We start from the raw sequence: 22,463 nt of genomic DNA, 5'->3' as shown, positions 1-22,463 counted from the left end.
TATGTGGCATACGTATAGATTGTAACGTTAGATTTGTCAATATTTTGATTATTCGATATTTATATAACTCTTGAAAATTCGATGTCAATTTAGAGTTTTGTTGAAAATTTATATTACTTACAAATAACAAAAAAAAAAAAGAAACATTTAATTTGTAATTTAAGATATAATTGTATATTTTATAGGAGTTTTTTTCCTATATTATATGCTTAAATTTCTGTATGATAAATTTATTTTATAGGAGAACAAAACCGAAAACCCATTTGTCTCCGACAAAAGTTACAAAACTACAAACTAGAAAGCATTCTCTCAAAAGTTAAATCTTTTTATCCGTATCCCTAAAATCTTACATAATCTCCTAACTGAATCCAACTCATTTGATAATGTTTCCCCAACAAAAGACCCTCTCAGCCATAATCCCTTTGATCTCATCATATGAAACACTCTCAGTTACTCGTCCACCGTCTTTTCCTTGCCGGCCGCTCTGCCTTCACCTCTGACTCCACAGGCCCTTCGATTTTCGCACAAGGCAGTGTTTCAATCTTCGTTTTCTTTGCCGTCGATGCGGTATTCTTCTCGTTTGGCATCGGAAGCTTGAACCTTTCGCTGCGTTTCTTCAGTTTCTCGACCGTGTCGGAGTGCCGTTCCCCCCTTGGCTTCTGGCCCGTCTCTTTCGCATCTCCGTTTCCGTCCCGATTCTTGCCAGTAGAGCCATCGGCTGCTTCTCTATCTTCTTCTGCATATCCGCCACCATTTGTGGTTTGGTCCATCTCTTGAATCTTCAAGGGCAGAGATGAAGTGGAATCTCTCTCTTTACGGCTTGTCCAACGCTCCAGCTTCGACCGTCCCCTCTTTGAAGGTTCATCGTCTGAGGAAGCTTCTTCCTTTTGTCTTCTGTCAGAATTGGATTGATGTTCTGTCTCACGTCTGCTGTTTCTTGAACCGTTGCTGCCTTTTGGGACCTAAAACCATCAAAAATCAATCTCAGGACCTAAAACCATCAAAAAACAATCTCAATACTAATCGTTGATATATCAATTAAACCAGATGAAATTCCAACGGGACATACCGACTCTTCGAAACTGCCATTCTGTTCCTCTTGTTTGCTCCTTAATGGACCATTATCTGCAGCATCTCCAACTCGATGCTCTTTATTGTTTCGTCTGGATTCTTTATGCTTCTGATCAGAAGAAACCTTTTCACTACCACTGGTCCTTTCCTGCCTCAGTTTCTTCTCATTGTTAATGATTTCGTCTGCACGTGCAGAAACGTCCTCGTGTCCTCTATGACGCAAAGAACTTTCCTGCTCATAGGCATTTTCCCTTCTCTTCTGTTGTTTACTATGTCTTGCTGTATCTTTGTTAAGAAGCTCTTTATCAGAACCTCTGTATTCATCCTTCATCCTCGATGCTCGGTCTTCCGAACGTCTAAGGCTCCTCATAGCCACCTGTGTTTCTCTTCCACGCACCGATGAACCCTCACGAGTCTGTTTTAAATTATCTCTCTCATTCCCATCTCTCAGTGAATAAAATTCATCTCTGTGCCTGAAAGAATGGCGATCGGCAGAATCCTCTCTAATTCTCTGGACATCTCTCCTCTGATGCTCCGACCTATCATCCCTTTCTCGTTTTGGACGGCTCGCTGATTCTCTTTGATGATCGTGAAGATTTTCGTTCTTGTCTGAGCAGCTTCTTCGTAAATATTCTTCATCCTTCCTTCTCTTGCTAACATAATCATCCACCAACTCAGGGTTATTCCTCAAACAATTATCATCCAAATGCTTTCTATGGTTATCTCTGCTATTTGTTTCACTATCTCGCGTTTTACCCCTGTGCCTAGAGCCCTGATCATCTCCACTGTCTCGTTTTCTAGAACTTTCATCTCCGCTTCTTCTACTGTAAGTGCCATCTTGTCTACTACGCCAAACATTCCCAGCGACATCTCGTTCTTTTCTTTTATCAAAATCCTCACCCCTTGCATGTGAGTTATAAGGATAGATAGACTCAATCTCCATATGAGGATGTGAGTTCTCCCTACCACCTCGGCTAGCCACACGAGTCCGTTCTATTTCATGCCCTCTGTCCTGATTCTTTCTGCTTGGATGCTGTGTGTTTTCATCGAGATGCTTTCTACCCATAGCTGGTCGAGCGTAAAGTTTATGTTGAATAACTTCTTCCTCAGCACTCTGCTGATACTCTCTGTGACTTTCACGGTGTCTCTCAGTCTTTGACTCTCCTCCATCATCTTCCTGAACCACCGACTTTGAGAGTCCAGAACTCATCTTACGGCCTTCCTCCATCTCAGAGCCTTTGCTAGCTTCAGCCGCTGTATCTTTCTGGTCAGGGCTTGATGACCTGGCTTCTCTATCTCCAATAGGAGATGACGACCGCAAACTACATCTACCATCCACGCTTTCAGAAATCTCATCCTCTTTGCATCTACCATCCGTGCTTTCAGAGATCTCATCCTCTTGCTTATCATGAAGACCTTGACCTGGCTCATCTTGGGTAGGAGCTCGGATAGAAGATTCTATGTCTGGTCTTCCGCTGTTAACATCACCTAATAGATTTTCTTCAGGAAGGCTATTGCCCACTTGATCCACACCATTTCCAGCTGAGGGTTCGTCCTCATGTGAGTCCTGGCAGACAATCTGACAACGAATCACAGTAGTTTAGGATTAAATATATAGCAAGATGAAACGCCTCACAAACAGTTCGCCTACCGAGGACCAATAAGTAAGATTAAAGACATGCATAACCTCGATTATAGCATCTGTATCACGAATCCGAGGCCCACGTGTATCAATCGACGGTAGACGCTCACCAGAACCAGCCTCCACAGGTATTGGTCTTCCAGGTGGCTGAACAAAAGGTCAAAAACCAGGTCAAATAAATAATCTAAAGCTTAAAACTAATGGGATTATATAAGCACCGTGATGCTCCAGGCTATGCAACGAGAAAATGGCAGGACGAAACGTACTAGCGGTGGTCGAACATGTGCAGGTCCTTTTGTTGAATCGCCTTGAGTAGCGTCTGGTTTGACTAGATTTGAGGAGTCAACAAGAACACCCTGAACACCTGTTGCTGCAGCTAGCTCTGGAGGCAGATCTGGATCATACCCCTAAGAAATTTAGAAAAAAAAAAGAGCGATTAGAACTTCGTTTCCAGATTAAATGCATCGGTTTCTAATATTTTTGTGCAGCTTTAAACCCAACCAACAGACTTTAAATATAAACAAGGTGTCAGAAAGATATGATTTACTTGGTCTGTTCTCCCGCTTTCATAAACGCGAATTCTGCTTTGCATTGTGGTCGCTACACGGTGTTGCTCCTGCATAAGGTTGAAGGATGAACTTCTCAGTACTATCAAGTTACGGAAGCAAAGATATATGATACATGAATAAGTAACTACCAGCTGTTTACAATAATCTTTCCAGCTCTCCTCAGTCAACCCGAAGTTGAAGAAGTCAGTGATATCAACCCCAGGATATCTCCAAGGTTTTTCCTCAAAACCATCAATGTTGACCTCAAATATAGTCCTACAAAAATCACAAAGACAGACTTCAATACAAGAACCGTGGATCTCTATGCATCAGAACCTGATCTTTTTTATCCAGACACCAAATCACAGATAAGTGAAAAACAATCACTATTAAATCGAGTTATAGTGCACATGTATAGACATCTTTTGTTGGGGAAGCAAGATATAATCAACAGATAGGAAGTTACTTGTGAGGAGGAGGGGTAAAGTCCAGGCCAACACCAGATCCCCGGCCACCCCAAGGCGTACCAGAGCCCAGGTGGAAGCCTTTATGTGGAACAGAAGCATTTTTCATTCCCGGTGGACGCCAGTCTCCCCTACCACGACCAGCCATAAGACCTGCATTAACGGGTGGACGAACTTGACCTGCGGAGGAGATTCCAGCAGCAGATGTGGTAGTAACCCCAGGCATTGGGCCAGCCCCTGGCCTTACATACTGCAAGAGACAGATATGCTTATGTCAAATATATGGAGAAAGAGCACAACAAAGTACATACTTACTAACAAAGATCAAGATATACATAAGGGTAGCCTTGTTTTGTGACAAGCGCAAGACTTTGGCATGATTAGTTCCAAAGAGAATTACGAGTCTTCGGTGGCATATTTGCTTTAGAATTGGTCTTAGAGGTTGACACTGGTCTTAGAATTCTTTTTGTTTCTATTTCTATTCAATTGCTGCAAACTGTAAAAAGAATTCCTTTTTTTACTATTCCCCATACATTCGGACCTATTGCAATAGGCAGTGACATAGAAATGGCGATACAAGGTAGAGAATCTGTAATTAGGTGCTTAAACCGTTAATTTTAGGGCCAAATACAACACCTAGACTGATGTCTGAATCACAAGTAGCAAAGAAGAAACGTTAGGCGCAAATCTAGAAAAAGTCTCCAGCTTGTCTGATCAAACACTCTGCATTTGCTTTCACATTTAGGGTACAACGAGTACAAAGGAGAGATAGACTCAGGAATTCATGTAAATCAAATCGGGGCCACAAGGAAAAGCCCCGACCACCATAGAATCTAACCAGTGACAACTGTGGCGCATTGACACTGACCTTGAACTGAGAATGAAAGGGATGATACCCATAACCGATATACCCAGTTTTGGGGGCTGCAGTGGCACCTCCTGCTCCACTTGCCTTCCCAACCTCGCCTCCGTCTTTGCCGTCTCCCTCCCTCGCCTGCAGACTATCTTCTGCCCAGAGCTGCTCCTCCATGGCTTGGTTTGGGTCGGTGTCCGTCACAATAACAAGCGGTTCTTCATCGTCTTCGTCGTCGTTGTCCGGATTTTCTCTTCTCTCAGCTCCGATCAGGCCGTTTCGGCTACTGTCGTTCAACACTATCTGCAAATCATCTTCACTGTCACTATCCCAGTCATCTCCTTCTCCGTCACCCTGTCCGCGCATCGCACGATCACTAGCCTTGCCAATTCCTGAAGGGCTTCGATCTGTAGGCAACGCAGGAAGCGGTTCCGCTTCGGAAGCGGGCATAGAAAGACCAGGAATAGCAGGTAAAGCATCAGTATCGGCGTCTTCGATATCAAATTTCATGTCCTTGTCAATTGCTGGAGAGGTTAATTTGGAGTCGGAAACCCTCGAAATAGGAGCGGCTCCATTCCGGGAGAAGGAATCTCGATGGAGGGATCGGAGGTTGAGGTCGATCGGAGAGTGGGAAGGGGCAGGCGGAGGCGGAGGCGGATTTTCTCTTCTCTCAGCTCCGATCAGGCCGTTTCGGCTACTGTCGTTCAACACTATCTGCAAATCATCTTCACTGTCACTATCCCAGTCATCTCCTTCTCCGTCACCCTGTCCGCGCATCGCACGATCACTAGCCTTGCCAATTCCTGAAGGGCTTCGATCTGTAGGCAACGCAGGAAGCGGTTCCGCTTCGGAAGCGGGCATAGAAAGACCAGGAATAGCGGGTAAAGCATCAGTATCGGCGTCTTCGATATCAAATTTCATGTCCTTGTCAATTGCTGGAGAGGTTAATTTGGAGTCGGAAACCCTCGAAATAGGAGCGGCTCCATTCCGGGGGAAGGAATCTCGATGGAGGTTGAGGTCAATCGGAGAGTGGGAAGGGGGAGGCGGAGGCGGAGGCGGAGGCTGGGCAACGTCGGAGGATTTGAAGGGCTGGAGAACGTCGGTGTACAGATCTCCGAACTCATCGTCTTCGTCCATTCACACTGGATTTTACGGAGGAACACCCAACGTATCAATCACACAGAGAGAGAGAGAGAGAGACGATACAAGGGAGCTTCGGAGGAGAAAGTGGTTTCCAGGTTTCCGCCCCCTTTCTTTTTATCGAGTTTCTTATTTCATCACTTAGGGCCAAATACACACACATATATACATATATATATATATAGTTGGTGCCCCAAAAAAGGAAAACAATAATTTTTTTCCCGTCATTCGATCTCGAGTTTCTACTACGCCATACAGAGCGAGAAACCCCATTTCCTAGAAAAATTTCCTCGAGGCTCAGGGGAAAAAACTGCGGATTTGAGAAGAGATGATCGGAGTTGGGAAGATGAAGCAGTATTCCAACGTTCTCGACAAGCCCCTCGGCAAAGGCAAACAAGAGGTCTTCCTTAGATTCACGTTTCTCTTCGATCCTTTCCTCTTTTCGTGTTTTACGCCATGGATTGTGTCCTGGAACTGATTGTCAATGGTGATACGATCTTCTCACTCCATCATTCTATTTGGATTCCACCATTTTTCTTCCGCAGGTGAGCTTGAGTGCATTTGCTTTCTTATTCTCGGAACTTGTCCAGTACAACCAGACGCAGGTCGACAATATTGCCGAACTGGAAAGAAGGTGACCCCATTACTCTCTGAATTCATCTGGGAATCGGAATTATTCGACGAAATCTGACTTTCTTTTTCCTGTCCATGGCATTTTCTCTCCAGACTTGAGGATGCCGGGTATGCAGTTGGAGCTCGAGTTCTAGAACTTCTTTGCCACAGGGAGAAGGTACGGCTCCATCCGATCTTCAATTCAAGTTCCTCATTCCTGTTTCTGTGCAAAATCTACCCATTGGGTCGTAACTCATTCGTTTAAAAACTTGAAAGAGAACTTCTTTTCCATGGAATAAGAATCCAGTGTCTCTTTGGTGTTCTTTCAGGGAAACCGAAGGGAGACAAGATTGCTTGGAATTCTGTCTTTCGTCCATAGTACAGTGTGGAAGGTGTTGTTTGGAAAGGTGGGTGCTAACAGTTTAATCTTATTTGATGTAATCAGCATCATGTCTGCTTCTGGATATTTAAGTCTACTGTTAAAAATTCACGGCTTAGGTTGCTGACTCGCTTGAAAAAGGGACAGAAGATGAAGATGAGTACATGATCAGTGAGAAGGAGCTTCTCGTGAACAGGTTACTGTCAAACTCATTCGTTAACTGTAAACACTCGAGGAATGACTGTTGTGTTGTTGATTTAAGACAGACCATAGATAAAGGATGGATCTTTACTGGTTCATTTCCAAAAGACATGGGAACATTCAACTCTGGGGCATTTGCTGCCGGGATAGTCAAGGTGAGTGACCCTCCTTGCATGAATTACAGACAGTAGACAGATCACTGCGTCACGAAGCATGAATCATGAATCCTGAATTTGCTAATGAAAATGGTTAGACCGAGGAATCAGCTGTCGGTTTTATCTATATCTACTATATGCAGGGAGTTCTGGAGGGTGCAGGGTTTCCTGCTGTTGTAACGGCTCATTTTGTGCCCATTGAAGGACAACAACGTCCTCGGACCACCATTTTGATTAAGTTTTCTGAAGAGGTTAACGCTGAACAGTAACAAAAAAAATTGATGTTCATAACCTTTTATCAGAAACTTAGCCGTTGATCCCTTCCCACCTTTCTGTCATCTCTCGCAGGTGCTGAAAAGAGAGTCGAGTCTAGGTTGACTTGACGCCAAACTCTATTTCCCTTAGATTCAGTCTTGTGTTCTTTGGTGAGATGGCCATGGCCATGGACATGGACCGAGCTTTTGTCACGTATATATACTATTAGAAGTGATGATTTGTATGAAGTGTTTTGCCAATCTGATATAGACGTGGCCGTACATTCATGTAAAGTAAAAGCCTGTTCCTAGTTTTATGATTGAGGATTGCAAGAGCTTATTACACAATGGAACAGTTTTGTCGGCACAATGGGTTGGTTTTTTTATAGAGTGCAAGAAAATACATTCATGTAAAGTACAAAATTTTTCCAGTTTTAGGATTGAAGATTACAGGTTCATCGCTAGAAGAGTTTATTACACAATGGAACAACAAGAGATTTCACGTATTTATGGGTTGTTTTTTAAAGTGCAAGAAGTTACATGGTAAGCAAACGAGCAAAACGTGAGCGGAACATCTCAAGCCAAACGAGATCAACACCAAATCAAATCAATTCCGACCGAGGGGCAGTGACCTGCAACTGTAAGTCTCTTTGAAATCCGACTTTCTAGATGAAGTGAATATCGAAGCATACACCTCTTTGGTAGCATTGGCCGGAGCCATATCCCCAGCTCTAAACTTCTTTACCGCAGCACCATCCCCGGCATTGTCATTATCGTGTCCTCGCTTCACTGCATTTTCACCGTTCTTGCCTTTCTTCGATGCGCTTTTCCTCGACGCGCCTTTCTTGGCTTTCTCCTCCTTCATCCTCTCCCTCAAGACGGCCACTTCCTCCTTGCTACCGTTTATTGGTATCTTATCTGACTCGGTGAAATCCGTATGGCAGACCAAACAGGAAGAAGACTTCACTTCCTTCAAGGCCTTGGCGCTAAGCACGTGTCCGCAACCCCTCAGTGCCAAGAACTTGTACTTCCCGTTGAGCTCGAGTCCTGAGACCGGGCACTGGAACTGGGCACTAGAACCGTCTCTGGTGGACTGATCAGTGATTGGGGTGAATTTGATATTGACCATGTCCTTGAGCCCCTTTATGTGCGAGAATTGCTTCGGCAACCTCTTGGAGACCAAGGCCTCAACCAGCGGTACTTTGTTGAAGACGTTGCCGAGGAAATCGGTGACGCAAGGCTCAGTGAGAGGCTCGTTCGACAGAGCACAGTTTAGCCATTTGGAGAGCCTCTGCTCGTTCGGGTCGACCTTATCGGGCTTCTTCTCAGCGTACATGTTGAGGTAGCAGTCGCGGGACTCGGCACCCGTGGCACCGCCGTCGCCTCCGCCGGCACGGTGGCGAGGGTACAGAGTGAGAGTGGAGACAGGAGGAATCTCGGAAACAGAGATCCGGGAAGTGATATCCAAAGGCTTCCCATTGAGGACGAAGCAGAAATCTGACAATGATTGACGGTGCGATGATTCGAGTAAGGAATGGAGAGCACTTACGGTTACGAGAGAATGGGTTGGATCCAATCTCAGGGCCAGGGATTGATGATTGAACGGAGATTTGACGAAGATTTGGGGACGGAGTCGCATGATTTTGGAGCGAGAGGAGAAGCTAGGGTTTCTGATCAGAACTTTGCTTCGTGGGAGAGAGGAGGAAGATTTCCAAGGAGAGCAAATCGAGAAGCATGTGTTAACATCACCTAATAGATTTTCTTCAGGAAGACTATTGCCCGCTTGATCCACACCATTTCCAGTTGAGGGTTCGTCCTTATGCGAGTCCTGGTAGACAGTCTGACCATGAATCACAGTAGTTTAGTATTAAATATATAGCAAGATGAAACGCCTCACAAACAGTTCGCCTACCGAGGACCAATAATTAAGATTAAAGACATGCATAACCTCGATTATAGCATCTGTATCATGAATCCGAGGCCCACGTGCATGAATCGATGGTAGACGCTCACCAGAACCAGCCTCCACAAGTATTGGTCTTCCAGGTGGCTGAACAAAAATTCAAAAAGCAGGTCAAACAGTTTAAAACTAATGGGATTATACGAGCACTGTGATGTTCCGGGCTATGGAACGAGAAAATGGCAGGACGAAACATACTAGCGGCAATGCAGGTCCTTTCGTTGAATCACCTTGAATAGCGTCTGGTTTGACTAGATTCGAGCAGACAACAAGAACACCCTGAACACCTGTTGCTGCAGCTAGCTCTGGAGGCAGATCTGGATCACACCCCTAAGAAATTTAGAAAGAAAAAAACAAGAGCGATTAGAACTTCGTTTCCAGATTAAATGCATCGGTTTCTAATATTTTTGTGCAGCTTTAAACCCAACCAACAGACTTTAAATATAAACAAGGTGTCAGAAAGATATGATTTACTTGGTTTGTTCTCCCGCTTTCATAAACGTGAATTCTGCTTTGCACTGTGGTCGCTACACGGTGTTGCTCCTGCATAAGGTTGAAGGATGAACTTCTCAGTACTATCAAGTTACGGAAGCAAAGATATATGATACATGAATAAGTAACTACCAGCTGTTTACAATAATCTTTCCAGCTCTCCTCAGTCAACCCGGAGTTGGAGAAGTCAGTGGTATCAACCCCAGGATATCTCCAAGGCTTTTTCTCAAAACCATCAATGTTGACCTCAAATATAGTCCTACAAAAATCACAAAGACAGACTTCAATACAAGAACCGTGGATCTCTATGCATCAGAACTTGGTCATTTTTATCCAGACACCAAATCACAGATAAGTGAAAAACAATCACTATTAAATCGAGTTATAGTGCACATGTGTAGACATCTTTTGTTGGGGAAGCAAGATATAATCAACAGATAGGAAGTTACTTGTGAGGAGGAGGGGTAAAGTCCAGGCCAACACCAGATCCCCGGCCACCCCAAGGCGTACCAGAGCCCAGGTGGAAGCCTTTATGTGGAACAGAAGCATTTTTCATTCCCAGTGGATGCCAGTCTCCCCTACCACGACCAGCCATAAAACCTGCATTAACGGGTGGACGAACTTGACCTGAGGAGGAGATTCCAGTAGCAGGTGCGGCAGTACCTCCAGGAATTGGGCCAGCCCCTGGCCTTACATACTGCAAGAAGAGACAGATATGCATATGTCAAATATAGAGAGAGACAGCACAATAAAGTACGTACATACTAACAAAGATCAAGATATACATAAAGGTAGCCTTGTTTTAAAAAAGCGCAAGACTTTGGCATGATCAGTTCCAACGAATTACGAGTCTTCTGTGGCATATTTGCGTTAGAATTGGTCTTACAATTCTTTTTGCTTCTATTCAATTGCTGCAAACTGTCAAAAAAGATTCCTTTTTTATATTCCCCGTAAATTCGGACCTATTGCGATAGGCAGTGACATAGGAATGGCGATACAAGGAAGCGAATCAGTAATTAGGTGCTTAAACCGTTTCAACACCTAGACTGCTGTCTGAATCACATGTAGCAAAGAAAAAACGTTAGGCGCAAATCTAGAAAAAGTCTCCAGCTTGTCTTATCAAACTCTCTGCATTTGCTTTCACATTTAGGGTGGAACGAGTACAAAGGAGAGAATAGACTCAGGAATTCATGTAAACCAAATCGGGGCCACAAGGAAAAGCCCCGACCACCATAGAATCTAACCAGTGACAACAGTGTAGCATTGACACTGACCTTGAACTGAGAATGGAATGGGTGATACCCATAACCGATATACCCAGTTTTGGGGGCTGCAGTCGCACCTCCTGCTCCACTTGACTTCCCAACCTCGCCTCCATCTTTGCCGTCTCCATCCCTCGCCTGCAGACTATCTTCTGCCCAGAGCTGCTCCTCCATGGCTTGGTTTGGGTCGGTGTCCGTCACAATAACAAGCGGTTCTTCATCGTCTTCGTCGTCGTTGTCCGGATTTTCTCTTCTCTCAGCTCCGATCAGGCCGTTTCGGCTACTGTCGTTCAACACTATCTGCAAATCATCTTCACTGTCACTATCCCAGTCATCTCCTTCTCCGTCACCCTGTCCGCGCATCGCCCGATCACTAGCCTTGCCAATTCCTGAAGGGCTTCGATCTGTAGGCAACGCAGGAAGCGGTTCCGCTTCGGAAGCGGGCATAGAAAGACCAGGAATAGCAGGTAAAGCATCAGTATCGGCGTCTTCGATATCAAATTTCATGTCCTTGTCAATTGCTGGAGAGGTTAATTTGGAGTCGGAAACCCTCGAAATAGGAGCGGCTCCATTCCGGGGGAAGGAATCTCGATGGAGGTTGAGGTCAATCGGAGAGTGGGAAGGGGGAGGCGGAGGCGGAGGCGGAGGCGGGGCAACGTCGGAGGATTTGAAGGGCTGGAGAACGTCGGTGTACAGATCTCCGAACTCATCGTCTTCGTCCATTCACACTGGATTTTACGGAGAGAGAGAGAGAGAGAGAGAGAGAGAGAGAGAGAGAGAGAGAGAGAGAGAGAGGAGCTTCGGAGGGGAAAATGGTTTCCAGGTTTCCGCCCCCTTTCCTTTTATCGAGTTTCTTATTTCATTACTTACGGCCAAATACACACACACATATATACATATATATATATATATAGTTGGTGCGCAAAAAAAAGGAAAAAAATAATTTTTTTCCCATCATTCGATCTCGAGTTTCTACTATATACAGAGCGAGAGCGAGAAACCCCATTTCCTAGAAAAATTTCCTCGAAACAGAGAGGATTCAGGGAAAAAAACTGCGGATTTGAGAAAAGATGATCGGAGTTGGGAAGATGAAGCAGTATTCCAACGTTCTCGACAAGCCCCTCGGCAAAGGCAAACAAGAGGTCTTCGTTAGATCCACGTTTCGCTTCGATCCTTTCCTCTTTTCGTGTTTTACGCCATGGATTGTGTCCTGGAACTGATTGCAATGGTGATATGATCTTTACACTCCATCATTTTATTCGGATTCCACCATTTTTTTTCCGCAGGTGAGCTTGAGTGCATTTGCTTTCTTATTCTCGGAGCTTGTTCAGTACAACCAGACGCAGGTCGACAATATTGCCGAACTGGAAAGAAGGTGACCTCATTACTCTCTGAATTCATCTGGGAATCGGAATTATTCGACGAAATTTGACTTTCTTTTTCCTGTCCATGGCATTTTCTCTCCAGACTTGAGGATGCCGGGTATGCAGTTGGAGCTCGAGTTCTAGAACTTCTTTGCCACAGGGAGAAGGTACGGCTCCCCATCCGATCTTCAATTCAAGATCCTCATTCCTGTTTTTCTGCAAAAATCTACCCATTGGATCGTAATTCATTCGTTTAAAAACTTGAAAGAGAACTTTTTTTTGTCCATGGAATAAGAATCCAGTGTCTCTTTGGTGTTGTGAATACTTTTGTTCTTTCAGGGAAACCGAAGGGAGACAAGATTGCTTGGAATTCTGTCTTTCGTCCATAGTACAGTGTGGAAGGTGTTGTTTGGAAAGGTGGGCGCTAACAGTTTAATCTATCTGATGTAATCAGCATCATGTCTGCTTCTGGATATACTTATAAGTCTACTGTTGAAAATTCACGGCTTAGGTTGCTGACTCGCTTGAAAAAGGGACAGAACATGAAGATGAGTACATGATCAGTGAGAAGGAGCTTCTCGTGAACAGGTTACGGTCAAACTCATTCGTTAATTGTAAACACTTGAGGAATGACTGTCGTGTTGTTGATTTAAGCCAAACCATAGATAAAGGATGGATCTTTACAGGTTCATTTCAATTCCAAAAGATATGGGAACATTCAACTCTGGGGCGTTTGCTGCCGGGATAGTCAAGGTGAGTGACCCTCCTTGCATGAATTACGGACGGTAGACAGATCACTGAGTCACGAAGCATGAATCCTGAATTTGCTAATGAAAATGGTTAGCCCGAGGAATCAGCTGTCGGTTTTATCTACATCCACTATATGCAGGGAGTTCTGGAGGGTGCAGGGTTTCCTGCTGTTGTAACGGCTCATTTTGTTCCCATTGAAGGACAACAACGTCCTCGGACCACCATTTTGATTAAGTTTTCTGAAGAGGTTAATGCCGAACAGTAACAAAAATTTTATGTTCATAAGCTTTTAGCAAAAACTTGGCCTTTAATTCATTCCCACCTTTCTGTCATCTCGTAGGTGCTGAAACGAGAGGCGAGGCTAGGCTAGGCTGACTTGACGCCAAACTCTATTTCCCTTTGTGTTCTTTGGTGAGATGGCCATGGACATGGACATAGACATAGACCGAGCTTTTGTCACGTAAATATACAATGAGAAGTGATGATTTGTTGTATGAAGTGTTTTGCCAAATCTGATATAGACGTGGCTGTACATTCATGTAAAGTAGAAGCCTTTTGCGAGTTTTATGATTGAGGATTACAAGAGCTTATTGCACAATGTAACAGTTTTGTCAGCACAGTGGGTTGGTTTTTTTATATAGTGCAAGAAGATACATTCATGTAAAGTAGAAAACTTTTACAGTTTTAGAATTGAAGATTACAGGTTCATCGCTACAATAGTTTATTACACAATGGAATAATAAGAGATTTTATGTATTTATGGATTGTTTTATAAAGTGCAAGAAGTTACACGACAGCCAAACAAGTAAAAACATGAACGGAACATCTCAAGTAAAATGAGATCAACACCAAATCAAATCAGTTCCGACCGAGCGGCAGTGACCTGCAACTATAAGTCTCTTTGAAATCCGACTTTCTAGATGAAGTGAATATCGAAGCATACACCTCTTTGGTAGCATTGGCCGGAGCCATATCCCCAGCTCTAAACTTCTTTACCGCAGCACCATCCCCGACTGCTCCATTGTCGTGTCTTCGCTTCATTGCATTTTCGCTGTTCTTGCCTTTCTTCGATGCGCTTTTCCTTGATGCGCCTTTCTTCGCTTTCTCCTCCTTCATCCTCTCCCTCAAGACGTCCACTTCCTCCTCGCTACCGTTTATTGGTATCTTATCTGACTCGGTGAAATCCGTATGGCAGACCAAACAGGAAGAAGACTTCACCTCCTTCAAGGCCTTGGCGCTAAGCACGTGTCCGCAACCCCTCAGTGCCAAGAACCTGTATTTCCCGTTGAGCTCGAGTCCTGACACCGGGCACTGGAACTGGGCACTAGAACCGTCTCTGGTGGATTGATCGGACACAGTGATTGGGGTGAATTTGATATTGACCATGTCCTTGAGCCCCTTTATGTGCGAGAATTGCTTCGGCAACCTCTTGGAGACCAAGGCCTCAACCAGCGGTACTTTGTTGAAGACGTTGCCGAGGAAATCGGTGACGCAAGGCTCAGTGAGAGGCTCGTTCGACAGAGCACAGTTTAGCCATTTGGAGAGCCTCTGCTCGTTCGGGTCAACCTTATCGGGCTTCTTCTCAGCGTACATGTTGAGGTAGCAGTCGCGGGACTCGGCACCCGTGGCGCCGCCGTCGCCTCCGCCGGCACGGTAGCGAGGGTACAGAGTGAGAGTGGAGACCGGAGGAATCTCGGAAACAGAGATCCGGGAAGTGATATCCAAAGGCTTCCCATTGAGGACGAAGCAGAAATCTGACAATGATTGACGGTGCGATGATTCGAGTAAGGAATGGAGAGCACTTACGGTTATGAGAGAATGGGTTGGATCCAATCTCAGGGCCAGGGATTGATAATTGAACGGAGATTTGACGAAGATCTGGGGACGAAGTCGCATGATTTTGGAGCGAGAGGAGAACCTAGGGTTCCTGATCAGAACTTTGCTTCGTGGGAGAGAGGAGGAAGTTTTCCAAGGAGAGAGAATCGAGATTAATAATAATGCATGGTGTGGGATGTATTTATACAAGGCGTAACCGACACGAGACTCTAAAGATATTATTGGGCTTTGAGAGCAGAATATTTTCCCCTATTGGGCCTGTAATTGAAAAGGCCCAATAAAAGAATCAAAGCTGCGAGGTATAAGAGAGAATGAATGATGTCGGAGTTCGACGGATATTTTTGGATTATTTCGGCACGGTCCGATTAGATTTGAATTCAGTTTTTAACTTGAATTCAATTCTTAATAATCAAAATGTTTATTTTAAAGAATTACAATTTTTCTGTTGTTCAATCAAATTCGTTTTCTTGTTATACAAATATCATAAATTTACGTAATTCAATTTTATATATCAAATTTGATCCGATTACAGAATAAAGTTACATATTAATTTGGATAGATCCGGTTTACAAATACCCGACCCGAAAAAGCGGACTATTACTAAAGACAAACCCCAAACATCTTTGACGGGATGGCTAGAGATTTACTATACAATACAAGGATATTATTACACACACAAAAAAAAAAACTAATTTATTATTAACCAAAAAAAACTGCAATATAATGAATGTATGTATGGGCGCATATACTAAGATAATTTCTTGAGTTTATTGGGTATAAAAATGCGATTAGAAGGAGAGACAGTTGGGATTTGTTTCCGTACGACCGTTGACGCCCTTTTGACTTGAGGCTGCCCCCCCTCTTCTTCTTCTGGTTTCTCCTCGCCATCTTCTTCTTCTTCCCCTCTCCATCCACCCTTCACCATTATCGTTTGCTGGTAATATCTCAACGCCACGTATAGTATGAACACTGCATGCGTGTATGTATATATACATGTATCAAATATCTTATTTCTTATTAACACTGCGTATATATGATTATGTTTTTTTTTAAATCTGAAAATGTGAAAGTATATGTATATATATATTACCGGCCCAAACGCGAGCGACCACTGAAGAAAGATTCCAGACAAGGGTGAAGATGGCCAAAGCCACGGCCTTTTTGTGGGTGCATGACTCCCACGCGTCCCTGAATCTCCTCACCCAGAATTGAGCTGCATTCATTTCCATATATACACCCATCCACGTCAATACAAATATTATATATATACATACATACACCCATGCAGATTGTACCAAAAAAAAGTATATATGCATCTTCCAAATATGGGTATTGTACTGAATTAGAGATACACCCAATATATAGGATAAATCTAGGGTGTAAATTTTGTTTTGAGACCCGGTCCGACCCGAAAAATAACGGGCTTTAGACGAGATATTTAGGTCCAAAAATTTTCGAACTTTCGAATCAGGTAGAACGGGTTTCGGGTCAGTTCGAAATCTCGATTTTTTTTTTCAAAAAAATAAATTTCGAAGAATAAATTTAGCGGATCGGTCTAGTCTGAATCTAAGCCCGACGTCTATAGATCAGGTTTGAGTTTGGTTATTTAGACAAAAAAAAAACCGTACTCGGCTCGGGTTTAGACCAACCCGATTGGCATCCCTAGTTAAATCAATGCTTGTTAAGTGTTCTGAACTTTTTTTTCCTTTTTTTACCGAATGTCAAGTCTGAACTTTGCAACAAAAAAGATTCACCGTGCATGTTTCATGTATAAGAATAAGGGCAAGGCATCAAAACGTGTCAGAACCAAAAAGACTTGAGAAAGAGGGAAAGGGTAATATGAATCACCGTAAGCCGTCAGGCATGCTGAATACGAGGTGAAGATTTTAGGGACTGTAAATATTATAAAAAAGCCTGCAACACCCACCACGTTCATATGATATCATCAGCTTCTCTCAGTAAAAAAAAAAGTAAAGATTTCCGGCTGATTTCAAAGAAGAAAAATTTACCCAATTTAGTCATCTTCCAAATGGTAATAGAGGAGCCGCACCTGGCCAGAACGTACAGCACCACTCCCATCTGTAATTTTCTTCAATCATCGTCTCTTTTGCACCAATAATTTTTAGTAATATTTATTATCAAACTTATAATTTTATATCATTATAATTATCAAATTTGTTAATTGTTACCGTAAAAAACTTTGACGACGTTGATAAAAAAACAAGTTTAGAAATTATAATTAAATATTTTTCAAATTTGATAATTATAATGATATATCTTTTTAAATTTAGAAATAATTTTATCAAATAAAAAGTTTAAAAATTAGTTTTTCATCATTTGACAAGAATTTTGATTGATTATAACCAAATTAATTTATAACTAATATTCACTATTTTCATCCATTTTTTATATAAAAAAGAGGAAGAGAGAGAGAAAAAAAAAACCTTGATGGTGGTGGAGGGATCGCCGGAGAAAAAAGCTCTGAGAGTGAGGAGGAGCTCGTTGAGGTAAGGCATTATTGCTCTCACCATCCTCACTATCTCCTCTTCCCTCAAAATCTCTCCATCTCCCTCTCTCTCCCCCTCTCCCCTGCCCACATTCCTCATGTTTTCCATTTGAGTAATCATAAATAAAAATCTAATCAAAATAACTAAAATTAAGTAAAGGGTGGTTTTCACCTGTGGAGAATTGATCTGAATACGAAGTTTGCGGCCAGGTAGACGAGTCCCACGTAGGCTGCCACCGATATTAAGCTGCGTGTATCAATGGTGGTTTTTTTTTTTTTTGCGGGTTAAGATGGAATTTTTTTTTGTTGGGGAATTCGCTGTGAGGAAGGAAGGGAATGGAACCTGAAGTTGAGGTCATTGGCGTAAGAGGAAGAGACGATGAGGAATGTCCCGGTCCCGAACACAAGTGACGTCCTTGATGCCTCTCTCCACATCACCAGATCCACTACATTCACATATACACACATGCATACACACAATTATTGCTCCATAATTATTTCGATAAATAAAAAACCAAAGTAGATCAAGATCTCTCACCCAGGCTCTGCAGTTTGCTCTGTGACCGACAGAAGCTCTGTTCTGCCACCCCTCGCACAAAAAAAACAGAGCATCGATTACGAGCAGAGGCGGATAAGGAACCAACCAAAAAAAATAATACAGAGAGTGGACTGTGGGTTGAAACCTTCAGTCGGAACTGTGTAACCGGACGTGGCTCTTTTGGCCGCCGGTGGCGAAACTTTTCCGACAGCGGAAGGACGCGAACTTGTTCTGTCGTGAGACTGATTGAAATCAAAACGCACCTTGATCTCCTACACTACCCTGTTGCTAATCTGCCGCTCTTCTTCTCCATTTCTATCTCTTCTTCATATGCTTCTTCCTCCTCTTCCTTTTCTTCTTCTTCTTCGTCCCCTTTGTCTTCATTGTCATTGTCAATCCCTTCATCGGTGTTCGAATTCTTTGTCGAGATGATTTTCTCTCGAGAAACACCAAATTCTTTCGGTTTATGATCTGGGTTCTGCGGCTTGTCTTCATCAAGTTCGCCTTTGTCGTCTTCTCCAGGCTCTGGTTGCTGCTTCAAATCTTCAAAGTCCTCAGCCGAGCTGGATTTCGCTTTTCTCGGAGGATCTGATTCAAATTCGTCGGATCTGACGACGCCATTGTACAATTCAGATCGGGACTTCCTGATCCGACCAGGGCTCTTCACGACTCCCTCCATGGATTCCGATCTCGCCTTCTTCACCGACACAGGCGAAGACTTCTCCTTTACCCCACTAAGCCCAGACTTGGATCTCCTCGCCGGAGTGACAGGCTCGGATCTCGCCTTAACTGTCTGAACTGGACTCTTCTTTGTCTGAAGCTGAATATTGGATCTGGGTCTCGTGATCTTCAGAGGGATTCTCCGGAACTGATCCTCGCATTGGTCGGATCTGCTTCCACCAATCTGTACCTGTCTCTTCTCCTGGCCGGAATTCCAAGTCCCTCTCTTTCCAGCGACGGCCGCTCCACCGTCCTCCGGCGAAGGAGACGCCTTTTCGCTCTTCTTCTCGTTCTCATCACCTTCGCCATCATTGTGCTCGTCGTTTTCGACATCGAACGCTCTGAAAATGCCTTTTTTGACATCGTCGCTCTGCATTCTGCTCTCCCAGACAGAACCTGCCCTAACTCCACTTCTTGCGGTCGGTTCCATTCTATCCGTTTTATGTCGGATACCTTTTCTTCCCCCGTTGATGGCGCTTTATGTCGCTGTCTTTCTGGTAATTGAGTGGTCTAATGGGTCATGTCTGGTTCAGTTGGAGTCATGATTCAAGTCTTGAAGCTCAAGGAAATGGAGGTTGTTGGGTAAAGACAGTGAAGAGACAAATGGTTTTAGAGCTCAAGAGACAGAGAAAGAAGAGTCAGAGAGTTGGATCGTTACTTTCTCAGTAGGATAGATTTTTGCTGTGAATGAATTATGCCTCTCTCTCTCTCTCTCTCTCTCTCTCTCTCTCTCTCTCTGATATATATATATATATATATATCTTCCTAATAATCATCTCAGATTTTGGTTAGTTTCCATTATATTCGGATTTGGCTATTTGAATTAAAAGAACGATAACCATTCGATTTTTATATCAATTTCGATTCAATTTAATTTTATTTCAGTTTTTTATTGGTAAAAAACTCAAAATTTTAAAACAAAATCGTTTTTTAGTTTTTAATCAAATTCAGTTTTTCAAATTTAGAAAAATCATAACAATTCGATTTTTATGTCAGATTCAATTGGCTTACCATTATATCTTGTTCGGATTAGTTCGGTTTAACTATTCGGTTAATAACAAAAATGGTTACTTTGATTTCTACGGTTTAGGGGAGCAATTTAGTACATAATTTATTTCATTTATTCATCTTTCTGCTGATTAAAGCATATCACACTATATGATTGAGACATGAAGGTTTATATACCATGAAAAAATTGGATGGGTTGGACCATTTTGTTGTTATAATTAATAAAACGTAATTACGGGTTGAAATAGAATTCAATTCTCGTCTATATGATTAGGTGTAACTGCACCCTTTCGTCGGTCAATTACCGGGATTAAAAAAAGAGTCGTGTGATCTAGTCTCACATGCAACGGATAGCTTCTTTATATTTTCTATATTTCTATTTTTTTTTTAAAAAAAATCAAACAAAACCTACTTTTCTCTTTCTTTTTTCTTAAATCAAAACAAATTTGCCAGTTTTTCACCTTTTTCCTAACGTGAAAGGAACATCTTATCTAACAAGCGTATGGAACAGAAATGATGACACTGTCTAAAGGGAAATGGTAGGAGGAATCAAATGTTAAATTGGATAAAAGCTGCATGCATTATATTTAATCCTGAGCATATGATCGTGGTCGTAGTCGTTCCCTGCTTGCACGGATCCTACTCCAAAATATTGTGGAAGCAATTTGGAAAGAACGTAATAATCGCCTATTCCGAAACCTTGTTAAGTCGCCATCAGTCCTCTGTAGAAAGATTGATAAAGCTGTAAAAAATATTCTTCTCCATGAAGTCATCCGGTGTCGAACTTCTGTATCATCGCCTCTACAAGATTGACATTATCTCGAGAGATCCTCCTAATATTTCATAGACCAACTTTTGTATGTTATTCCCTTTGTCAGGGCTTTTGTATACCACTTGCCATGGGTTTCTGTAGATTTACGATTACCGTTTTTAAATTATTATATATAATATGATTCACATTTTCATAAAAAAAAACATTTATATGTTCACGCACAAACAATTTTAGTGATACAGCCACGTATATTCCCGTCCTCCCCACCAAAAAAGATTTTTTTTTTATAAAAAAATTTAAAATATTCAACAACGACTTTTAATTCATAACATTCACATTTACACTAATTCACGTTTATTTCAACAAAGTGGAGAACGCCCTTTTAAAAGGGGACGTCAAATGTCACTTGAGAATGTTGGGATTTCACTGTTCTCTCTCACATTTTTGTTTAAGAAATGAAAAATCATAGAATTCCACCGACAGTACACCATAGAGTAGATGTTTTGTATAGGACTGAATTTTCTAGAACAAAACCGAATCAAATTTTATAAAATTTTCGAAAAACCGAAATTTTCTTACAAGAATATAATTTTTTAATAAAAATCGAAACCGAACCGAATAATATACGGTACTAATTTTGTACAAATTTTTAAATACCGAATAAATTATTTCCAAACCAAACCATCAAATTTCAATACGAATCATAAAATGTTCACCCCTAATTCACTATTACCTTCGTAGAACGCAAGATTCTCTTTCCATCATGTGTGCGTAAAGTGAATAACGTTACAAATAAATATCCCTCTTTTTTTTTTAATTCGATTGATTTCGGGGAAACATAAGTAAATATTGGCAAATATATATATGTATATGGAAGTGAACGAGTATTATTGACTGAGACCGCAGAGATCTTGTGACGAGCTACCATAGAGACCATTCATGGCCACCGACCATCGGCCGTACAATCTTAAACGACAGGTGGCTGGCGCTACTAACATCAGCGACAGCGGAGAGATACTGTTTCAATGAGTGATAGATCGCTGGGAAGAGGAGAGGAAAGGGATCACGCAACGTGAACGGCACGTGGTCTTGGACACGTGACTCATGGCACGCCACCCTATGCTTCAGATTATTCGTACGGTGATGATCGTTAAACTTCACCTCTGTTATCTCTCACTTTAATACTTAAATGTAAGGAAAAATTACACGAATATTTTTTTCCCCAGTTAAATTTACGAATTTTATAAAAAAAAATATATCATAAAATAACGGAAACGACGTCGTTTTCTATTACCAGCTAGCTCTGGGTTCGACTGGCATTTCCCCCCCTAACCACAACTCATCCGCTGATTTTTCAACATCAGTCGGTTCGGACCTCCACTTAGCCCTACAACAAGGTGTCAATTGACCCTGTCTGTCCCGACCCCGAATCAAGATCGCATTCGATTCGAGGGTTTCAAATTTAATTCGGATTAACTTGATTTTTTTTTTTCGGATTTATATAGCCAAGTTCGAAAGCTAATTATAACCATATAAAATTCGTGCACCGATCGGACCGTTCTGATCCAATCCGCTCAATTTTTTTTTTAATTTTTTTTGAAAAAGTTTTTGGATCGGTCTAAAACTCGATTTAACTGCAGACTCGAAAATCCGATCTTTTTCGGATAAAAAACTTATATCCGAATTTTGATATTTTTGGATGGTTTTGAGCCGAAATGCGGACATAAATTGATAGGTTCCAATCAGAGTAAGGGTTGACAACAATGTTTTTTACAAAACAAATTATCTGTCTTTATTCATTATCTCAATGACTTTTTATAATACAAATGCAAGTTATGTTGAAAACAAGAAAATAGAAGTGAGAGATTGCATGTCTTTCAATCCAGGTGGTGAGGAAGACTGATTCTTCCTTATGTTAAGCTAACTACTTTGATTT

At 42.3% G+C, this 22,463-nt stretch overlaps 6 protein-coding genes across 9 annotated transcripts; 2 read left to right on the top strand and 4 right to left on the bottom strand.

Annotated features, from left to right (window-relative positions):
- Positions 1-220: 220 nt before the first annotated feature.
- Positions 221-5,715, bottom strand: LOC104817824 (FIP1[V]-like protein). The gene is made up of 8 exons (XM_019203003.1): positions 4,594-5,715; positions 3,728-3,975; positions 3,411-3,537; positions 3,261-3,329; positions 2,980-3,120; positions 2,759-2,860; positions 1,070-2,650; positions 221-962 (listed from the first exon to the last, which is right to left on the bottom strand). The coding sequence occupies exons 1-8, from the start codon at positions 5,713-5,715 to the stop codon at positions 447-449; spliced, it is 3,906 nt and encodes a 1,301-aa protein (XP_019058548.1). The 3' UTR covers positions 221-446.
- A 36-nt stretch (positions 5,716-5,751) lies between these two features.
- Positions 5,752-13,783, top strand: LOC104817827 (trafficking protein particle complex subunit 5-like). Of its 3 annotated transcripts, none has more exons than XM_010547161.2 (9): positions 5,752-6,046; positions 12,104-12,175; positions 12,320-12,408; positions 12,501-12,564; positions 12,737-12,814; positions 12,909-12,985; positions 13,104-13,150; positions 13,287-13,394; positions 13,488-13,783. In XM_010547161.2, exons 2-8 carry the CDS (start codon positions 12,104-12,106, stop codon positions 13,343-13,345), a joined length of 486 nt encoding a protein of 161 aa, XP_010545463.1. In that variant the 5' UTR covers positions 5,752-6,046; the 3' UTR covers positions 13,346-13,394; positions 13,488-13,783. The 3 variants fall into 3 exon arrangements, with proteins under 3 accessions (XP_010545463.1, XP_010545462.1, XP_010545461.1); XM_010547160.2 differs by having other exon boundaries at positions 13,084-13,150; XM_010547159.1 differs by lacking the exon at positions 5,752-6,046 and having other exon boundaries at positions 11,984-12,175; positions 13,084-13,150.
- LOC104817825 (trafficking protein particle complex subunit 5-like) lies at positions 6,025-7,667 on the top strand. Of its 2 annotated transcripts, XM_010547157.2 has the most exons (8): positions 6,025-6,118; positions 6,264-6,352; positions 6,445-6,508; positions 6,660-6,737; positions 6,829-6,905; positions 6,972-7,065; positions 7,209-7,316; positions 7,414-7,667. In XM_010547157.2, exons 1-8 carry the CDS (start codon positions 6,047-6,049, stop codon positions 7,441-7,443), a joined length of 612 nt encoding a protein of 203 aa, XP_010545459.1. In that variant the 5' UTR covers positions 6,025-6,046; the 3' UTR covers positions 7,444-7,667. The 2 variants fall into 2 exon arrangements, with proteins under 2 accessions (XP_010545459.1, XP_010545458.1); XM_010547156.2 differs by having other exon boundaries at positions 6,829-7,065.
- LOC104817826 (FIP1[V]-like protein) lies at positions 7,725-11,767 on the bottom strand. Its single transcript, XM_010547158.1, has 7 exons — positions 11,046-11,767; positions 10,221-10,468; positions 9,904-10,030; positions 9,754-9,822; positions 9,478-9,609; positions 9,268-9,369; positions 7,725-9,159 (listed from the first exon to the last, which is right to left on the bottom strand). The coding sequence occupies exons 1-7, from the start codon at positions 11,754-11,756 to the stop codon at positions 7,927-7,929; spliced, it is 2,622 nt and encodes an 873-aa protein (XP_010545460.1). The 5' UTR covers positions 11,757-11,767; the 3' UTR covers positions 7,725-7,926.
- A 98-nt stretch (positions 13,784-13,881) lies between the features above and the next one.
- LOC104817828 (protein RTF2 homolog) lies at positions 13,882-15,128 on the bottom strand. Its single transcript, XM_010547162.1, has one exon. It carries the CDS (start codon positions 15,041-15,043, stop codon positions 14,006-14,008), a length of 1,038 nt encoding a protein of 345 aa, XP_010545464.1. The 5' UTR covers positions 15,044-15,128; the 3' UTR covers positions 13,882-14,005.
- A 381-nt stretch (positions 15,129-15,509) lies between these two features.
- On the bottom strand, positions 15,510-19,478 carry LOC104818119 (reticulon-like protein B21). Its single transcript, XM_019203001.1, has 10 exons — positions 18,325-19,478; positions 18,173-18,289; positions 18,028-18,069; positions 17,833-17,935; positions 17,662-17,736; positions 17,428-17,572; positions 16,993-17,062; positions 16,832-16,897; positions 16,074-16,196; positions 15,510-15,952 (listed from the first exon to the last, which is right to left on the bottom strand). The coding sequence occupies exons 1-10, from the start codon at positions 19,175-19,177 to the stop codon at positions 15,732-15,734; spliced, it is 1,815 nt and encodes a 604-aa protein (XP_019058546.1). The 5' UTR covers positions 19,178-19,478; the 3' UTR covers positions 15,510-15,731.
- Between the last annotated feature and the right edge of the window lie 2,985 nt (positions 19,479-22,463).

Source organism: Tarenaya hassleriana, unplaced genomic scaffold, assembly GCF_000463585.1.
Source record: "Tarenaya hassleriana unplaced genomic scaffold, ASM46358v1 Cleome28, whole genome shotgun sequence".
Classification (NCBI taxonomy): domain Eukaryota; kingdom Viridiplantae; phylum Streptophyta; class Magnoliopsida; order Brassicales; family Cleomaceae; genus Tarenaya; species Tarenaya hassleriana.
This window is presented reverse-complemented; position numbering and strand designations above follow the sequence as displayed.

Coding starts and splice junctions, on each gene's coding strand:
- LOC104817824 (XM_019203003.1), bottom strand. CDS start 5,715: ATGGACGAAGACGATGAGTTCGGAGATCTGTACACCGACGTTCTCCAG. Junction 3,976..4,593: donor CCTTTCATTCTCAGTTCAAG/GTCAGTGTCAAT, acceptor TGTCTCTTGCAG/TATGTAAGGCCAGGGGCTGG. Junction 2,861..2,979: donor CACATGTTCGACCACCGCTA/GTACGTTTCGTC, acceptor CCTTTTGTTCAG/CCACCTGGAAGACCAATACC.
- LOC104817825 (XM_010547156.2), top strand. CDS start 6,047: ATGATCGGAGTTGGGAAGATGAAGCAGTATTCCAACGTTCTCGACAAG. Junction 6,738..6,828: donor GGAAGGTGTTGTTTGGAAAG/GTGGGTGCTAAC, acceptor TTCACGGCTTAG/GTTGCTGACTCGCTTGAAAA. Junction 7,066..7,208: donor TTGCTGCCGGGATAGTCAAG/GTGAGTGACCCT, acceptor TACTATATGCAG/GGAGTTCTGGAGGGTGCAGG.
- LOC104817826 (XM_010547158.1), bottom strand. CDS start 11,756: ATGGACGAAGACGATGAGTTCGGAGATCTGTACACCGACGTTCTCCAG. Junction 10,031..10,220: donor TTTACCCCTCCTCCTCACAA/GTAACTTCCTAT, acceptor TGATTTTTGTAG/GACTATATTTGAGGTCAACA. Junction 9,610..9,753: donor AAAGCGGGAGAACAAACCAA/GTAAATCATATC, acceptor TAAATTTCTTAG/GGGTGTGATCCAGATCTGCC.
- LOC104817827 (XM_010547160.2), top strand. CDS start 12,104: ATGATCGGAGTTGGGAAGATGAAGCAGTATTCCAACGTTCTCGACAAG. Junction 13,151..13,286: donor TTGCTGCCGGGATAGTCAAG/GTGAGTGACCCT, acceptor CACTATATGCAG/GGAGTTCTGGAGGGTGCAGG. Junction 13,395..13,487: donor TGATTAAGTTTTCTGAAGAG/GTTAATGCCGAA, acceptor GTCATCTCGTAG/GTGCTGAAACGAGAGGCGAG.
- LOC104817828 (XM_010547162.1), bottom strand. CDS start 15,043: ATGCGACTTCGTCCCCAGATCTTCGTCAAATCTCCGTTCAATTATCAA.
- LOC104818119 (XM_019203001.1), bottom strand. CDS start 19,177: ATGGAACCGACCGCAAGAAGTGGAGTTAGGGCAGGTTCTGTCTGGGAG. Junction 17,936..18,027: donor GAGCAAACTGCAGAGCCTGG/GTGAGAGATCTT, acceptor ATGTGAATGTAG/TGGATCTGGTGATGTGGAGA. Junction 17,573..17,661: donor TTCAGATCAATTCTCCACAG/GTGAAAACCACC, acceptor GAATGTGGGCAG/GGGAGAGGGGGAGAGAGAGG.